Source organism: Chrysemys picta, chromosome 8, assembly GCF_011386835.1.
Source record: "Chrysemys picta bellii isolate R12L10 chromosome 8, ASM1138683v2, whole genome shotgun sequence".
In the NCBI taxonomy this organism is placed as follows: domain Eukaryota; kingdom Metazoa; phylum Chordata; order Testudines; family Emydidae; genus Chrysemys; species Chrysemys picta.
Genome location: NC_088798.1, coordinates 96661996 through 96668497, shown reverse-complemented (window position 1 = coordinate 96668497; position 6502 = coordinate 96661996). Strand labels below are relative to the sequence as shown.

The window sequence follows — 6502 nt, the reverse complement described above, 5'->3', positions numbered from 1 at the left end:
GATTTCACAGCAGTGTAACTCCATTGACTTCAGTGGAGTTACTACTTTTTCTTCTCTCTGGTTTGTATAAGAATCAGCCCCTATACCTTCAAGTGATAAGATGAAAATACTTATTTTTAAGCCACCTAGAGTAGAAATGCTTTGGGAGAAGAGCAGTACATACTATCATTTATTTGATGGCACTTGAGTTTTGAAGGGGAATTCTCAAATAAGACAAAGATACACAACACTCTGTGTAAATTATTACCCTGAGATACTATAAAGAGGTCATAGGGGAACTCAAACCTAATGAATACTGGGATTTTCCTTGCAATGGCCACAATAAATATTTTCACTTAAGGAAAAACCAAAACGTGCAAAAGGAAGACAGGTGTGCCAGATATTTAAGGAACGCATGTTAGTGCTTATCGTGTTAAAGAACATATTTAGGCACATTAATTTGAGGTTTTAATCCCTTCCAATGTTTCTGAGGTTAATGAGGCTGAGAGTGATCTGCAGAGGAAGTTCTAATTACGCAAGATAAAATTACCGGGGGGGATGAGGATGGCTTTAGTTCATGTACCCAGGGTTTTCCCCAAGATTTAAAAATTCACACACTTTTGGGATATGGCTGTAGAAAAATATTCATTTGAGCCAATTCTTTCCAAATTTTACATCATCTTGGTGTGGTCATGTACATATTTTCTTCTTCCAACTCCTACTCCCACCTCCTCTAGTATTAAAATTAACAAGCATGTGAGCCATAAATAAATTCAAATTAGGATCCTCAGTTGTCTGGACAGGTCAGGTGGACTGAATCATTTTAGAAGAAAAGGCAAGTAAATTAAATTCATGCTGTAGAGAACGGTCAGTGGAAAATAGCTTCTTTTACACATCTGTTTATTTAAGGAACTAGTTACTGGTTCCTAAAATAGATCATATTTGCTTAAAGGAGAAAAAAGTTATTGCACCTGATGCTCTGATGCCTTGCACTGTGGATAGTCATTTACATCAGTGTAACATGAGTGTAAAACACTACCAGATCACAATGGTAGTGTTTTACACCAATTTTGTACTGATGGAAATGACTACACAAGATGCAGGGAAATGAAGAATCAGGCCCATAGAATGCACATTTGATAAATCAAATAAACACGTGCTGTACAAGCAAGATTATGTAACAGACGCAGTCTCCTGTGTATTTTTAGCTGTTTGTTCTGAAATGACTTTAATAAAACAGACTCTGCATAAAACTAGCTCATTAGTTCAATTTATTTCATTTCTTTTAAAGCATGCAATGGAATTGCAGAGGGAAGGTATAGATTAATAGTTTAACTTAGGCTTTTTAGTATGAAAACTAATGATGGACTCCAGCCTCAGACAGAAAAATAAGTTTGTATTCACAGCCCTAGCAAACCAGGTTATCTAGCAGCCTCATGCTAGTGTGTGGATTGGTATAACTAATAGCAGTTATTAAAAAAATAAGTTGGGGCCCTGTTTAGCTGGAAGAAGCCACCAAGACTGTTCACTCATGGAGTGTCCTCAAGTTCCTTGAATTGTTTAGGCCTGCAGCTTTTAACACCATGCTGAATGAGCATGTAGTTCCAGAGTCTGCTCCTATTCCACTGGGGAGATATTGCCTTTCTAGTGGCTTCCCCTTTGCCACAGTGAAGGCTTTATATGGTAATTGGGATCATGGAATTGTATTAGAGCTTTGCAAATGTCCAAAATACAGGGAAGGGTCCTTCTTTGATAGATCTTGATTCAGTCAAGGAAACATTTTAAATTGGTTGTAGCTGAAAGCTCAATTTTGAAGACCCATCAGAAAGAAAAAGAAAGAAACCTGTGCCCCCTCCCACTAGGGTTACCACTTTTGAAATGCAAAAAATCCCAGTACCTTCCCTCCACCCCCACCCCAAGCCTGCTGCAACCCTAACCCCCAACCACAAGGTAACTTGATCAGTTGGAAGAGCAATCAGGACAAATGCTCACTTTTGCAAAAGAGTGGGATGCGATGCAGAGGAACATGTGTGGGGGAAAGGGAGGCGAGTAGAGATGCCAGCCCCCTACAGGGGGGAGGTAGGGCTGGGGAGGGGGAAGGAAACTTTCCAGCATGCAGAGATCTGGCAGGGTTCTAGCGACTGGGCAACAACCTTGTGGAGGGGGGCAGGGTTCAGGTGACCAGCAACAGCCTTGCCTGGGGAGGGTAGTGGGGAGTGGCAGGCTTCCAGTGACTGGCAACGGCCTTGTGCCGGGGAGTGGGGTGGGGTGGCAGTTCGGGCGAGCAGCTGGGGGTATCCCATTTTCCCCTTGGGAAATATGGTCACCCTAGAGATAACACATGTGAAGTTATCACTCTCACATGACTCAAACCCTCTCTCACACACGTGTGCTGCGCTTGCATGTTGCTTCTGTTTTTTCAAACACGTTTGAGCAGTTATTGCTTAAACTGCAGAAGTGGGAATACGGCAGCATCTTTAGCTGGACACAGACTTTTGACATTAGATATCCAAGTGTATTATGATTATAATGCAAATCCTTAGGCCCACGTTAAAAAAGACAACCTGGCAGACTAAATTATTTTTCTGGTAATTCCATAAAAAAAACCAGGCAGGGCAGCCAAATACCAGCCAGGTGGTAACCTTACGTCCCATCCTGCCATCTCACAATGGTGGTGGGAAGGAAAACCGTCGAGGAAACTGCCCCTCAGCAACATGGGCACTCAAGAGTAACACCTCCAGCAACACAAGGGAGGCCCTTCATCGTTGCGCTACAGCAATGGGGATGTGATGCCACCATTTCTAGCAAGTAAATTTGTTTTACTGAACGTTTTGTTCACCATTATAGTTCATACGTTGGGCCAGAGCTCCATTCCTCTACCTGCAGCTGTGCCAGGGAGTTAGATTGCACAGCACTAGCAGCATGTAAAGCAATAAATTAAGAATCAGGAGTGTACAGGATGGTGAGGACTCATTAGTCACTAGTTCTCCTCCTCTTGTGAAGTTTTTTTTATTGTAGCTCCCACAGAAAGCTGATCCTGAGTAGATCAGTCTGCCACAGAGCCACCAGTCCTTCCACAGCCTTCCCAGCTCGTGCATTTATGAACCCATGGGCATATTGTGCTGAATCAGCATCTCAAGGAAGATCTATCTGCCATGCTATAAACTGAGTTCAGATGCACTGAAAAAAGAAATACAGGGAATTCTGTAACTTCCTAAAATATTTTTGCAATTACAAAGTGGTATTAATCTGGGTTTTTCCATTAGGCCTAATATGCTGATGGGTATATTACATACAGGTGAAATCAGGAGATTTATTCCTCGTTCTCTGTTAGTCAGATCATCGATGATTACATAAAGTCAATGGAATTTGTCTTGCAGAGTATAAAAGCTGTCACTTAAAAAAAAAAAAAACCAAAGATCTAGCTTGAAGTTCTAGGTTAGGGAAAACAGACTTAGTTGTGATTTTAATTATCAACCTTTGAATGTTTGAGGTAGACCACATTATTGATTTATGCAGGATTTTAGTCACTAATCTATAACGCTATATACAATCATATCAACAGATATATCACATACCTTTTTCCTGATGTGTAATCAATAGTATTTGGGGGCATTAATAATATAACCTTCCATGATATACTTTAAGATGTGCTGGAATTTATGTATCTTTATATAGATATGTAGTGTAGTTTTCAGTAGTCTCCTACAGCATACATACTGTAAAAAATTAAGGTACTACAGCTGATGAAAAAGGAAAATTACTGTTATATCAGCGGTGAGGTCTTGGAACAACAAAAGGTTCAGACACAAGGTCAGGTGCTTATTCATTTCAACTGTGTCATTCTGGCTCTGTACTTTTGAGTATGTACTTTAATATTGCTACAAAGTCCATTATTCAGAAGAATTTTCCTGCCGCTTCATATGGAGACACTTGAATAAAGCTCTTCTATTTGTTTTTTGAAGTAATCTCTTAGCTCTCGTCTCCTAGCCTTTAGTGTTGGTGTCAGCAAGCCATTTTGTATTGAGAACATATCAGAGTGGATGTAAATGGTTTTGACCTGAAATAGAAAATGAATATATTTATGGCAAGACTAAACTATCATCATCCACTGTTAATTAGTACTAATCAAAACTCCTGAAATCGTAACTATCCTGCTTAGGTTATCAGCAAAAATGACTTTGCTGGGTCCATCTTCAATCCTACTGGTTGTCTGTCCATATCATAAAGCATCCACACACTCTTCTTGTTTAATGGAACTCTCAGGACTGATATAATATTTGTGTTGCAGGTTGGAATTAAGAAGCACTAACAGAGTGGAGTGGTGAAGTTTGAACACCACCTGTCTATACTATTGCTGTATCTCACCACTTCTCAATCAGTCCCTCATACTTTTATTAGCATCATCTTCTCCCTGCACCATAAACCTTTGTCCACATGCTCCCCCACAAAATATTACCCCCGTCCCTAAAAGAAATACGAATCCAATCTGCTGTGCTTTTGTTCCACTGTGTGGTGTGCAATGGAGCATATCCCCAAAAAACTCAAGAGTGGCTCAAGCAGAGTGGAAATGTGGCTATGCGTGAGCCACAAAATTTCCACATAGCTGAAGGGTCACAGAAGACGAGAGGGTGTCACAGAGTCAGGAGAAGGAGAAATCATTCTAAAAGCAAAAAGTCTTCTGATCCAAAGTTAACATGATGATGATCATGCAAAAAAGGAATGATGTTTTAGTGACCAGTTACAGTGATAAAAACCACTCAGCCCAGGCAACTAGAATTTTACCAGGCTGCTCTTACTAATCCATGGTGTCTGAGCACAGCAGGAAGTTTGGTGGCACAGATGGAGTGGGTTGTGTTTCCATTATATTTATGGTGGTGCTGGTGTGGGAGACAGTAGAAAACTACTCTGTATGGCTGGCCACAATCCACATGGTTCAGACAGGACTCCTTAGCCATCTTCTGCTTTTTTTGCCTGTCACCAACCCACTTCACATTTTGACAGACTAGGAGTTGTAGGAAGTGTGGTTTAAGAATGACTTTTTTTATTCCATGAAATCCTGTGGCTCTCTTTTCCCTGTGTGCATTTTATTCCAGGGACCACAAATAATTTCTTTATATACTGTGGCCAAGTGACTTTTAAAAGGGACTAGTGATTTTGAGTGCTGTAATTTTTGGGTGCTTAACTTGAGATGCACTAAGGGGGCATGATTTTGGAACACTCATTCTCTAAATTGTCTCTGAGTTGAGCACTCAAAAACTGCAGCACCTTTTGAAAGTCTTGAATTATATGTAATTATATACAAAATGTTTACATAAAAGAACAACATAGTGGTACAGCAATTATTTTTAAAGTTATTAAAATGGTAAACTTTGTGCATTAATATGTTATAGCTAGTTAAAAGATTATGAAAGAGTCTGATTAAAAGTACAAGACCCCTCAAATTAACACTGTCCTGTCTGGATCCAAGAAAAGAGTTAGAGGAAAATTAGACTGGGTGGCAAAGGGTTCTGCAGTACAGCATAAGATATAGCCCCACACCAAAGGGAAGAGTTTCTGGTAAATTCACATCCACTTGTGACTGTCTTCTTTAAAAAAAAACAAACAAAAAAAACCCTATGACAAATATCCAGAATATATTGGCCTGGATCTACTACTCTTCAAAAGATTTTTATATATCAGAAATTCAGGTCTTTTCTGCTCAGAAGTGGTTTGGGGTTACTGCAGAACAAGTGAAATGGTGACATCACAAGAATCAAGGTCGTGAAAGTGGAGCAATTGTGAGGAGAAAGGATTTTTAATTAGACTTGTTTAAAAACTCTTGGGTTTGCTTGTTTTAGTTAATGACTATTTAAATAGTCATTAGACCAGAGACAGAGCGTGAGAATGACTCTATAGTTTAGGGCTTAAGGCACTCACCTGGAGGTGTGAGACCGAAGGTCATGTCTAATTATTTATACTCAGTGAAACAGCTTAAATAGGAGAGTATGAGAAAGATCTGCCCAAGAACATCCATCCCATTGCTCAATGACTGGACCAATCTCCGAGACCCAAATTTAAATCCCTTCTCCACATGAGGTAGAGGGGTCAAATAGTGAATAGTTTTGGGTTGACTGAAACTACATTTTTTTGCAAATAAACTATTAGTCTGAAAAATTTCACCCAACTCTATCTATGGAGAAGGTGGACCCATGCAAAGGGACATCTCTGTATGGTCCATACTGGTCAGATAATCTGGCCCACTGTTAGGTCATAACAATCACATACTGCTTTACACATGAGGCTCTATACAATAGGCCCTTGTTTTCGAACTGCAATACATTCAGGTATTTCCATTTCATATTGTTTCTCCCTAGATTTTTAGCACTGCAGCAGAGTTCTCATAACCTCACAGTTTATTTAATACATGTCAGTAGAACTGGTGAGTTAAGGGTATTCATATTGTGAAGATTAGGGCAGGAACAACCCAGGGTAAGTACTAGATAGCCAATTTCATGTATTATGATCCACGCTCCATGTGGAA

The 6502-nt window shown here is 39.8% G+C and overlaps 1 protein-coding gene across 12 annotated transcripts in view; it reads right to left on the bottom strand.

Moving 5' to 3' along the window:
- Positions 1 to 1258: 1258 nt before the first annotated feature.
- ACSL6 (acyl-CoA synthetase long chain family member 6) overlaps positions 1259 to 6502 on the bottom strand; it is a 115434-nt gene continuing 110190 nt past the window's right edge. For 11 of the 12 annotated variants that reach the window (XM_042850027.2, XM_005297890.5, XM_005297891.5 and 8 more), the window contains one exon: positions 3189 to 4039. In XM_042850027.2, coding sequence (XP_042705961.2) covers positions 3899 to 4039 — 141 coding nt within the window. In that variant the 3' untranslated portion in view covers positions 3189 to 3898. Of the gene's footprint in view, positions 4040 to 6502 lie in introns of all 12 variants that reach the window. The other variant, XM_065554992.1, reaches the window with a different exon arrangement.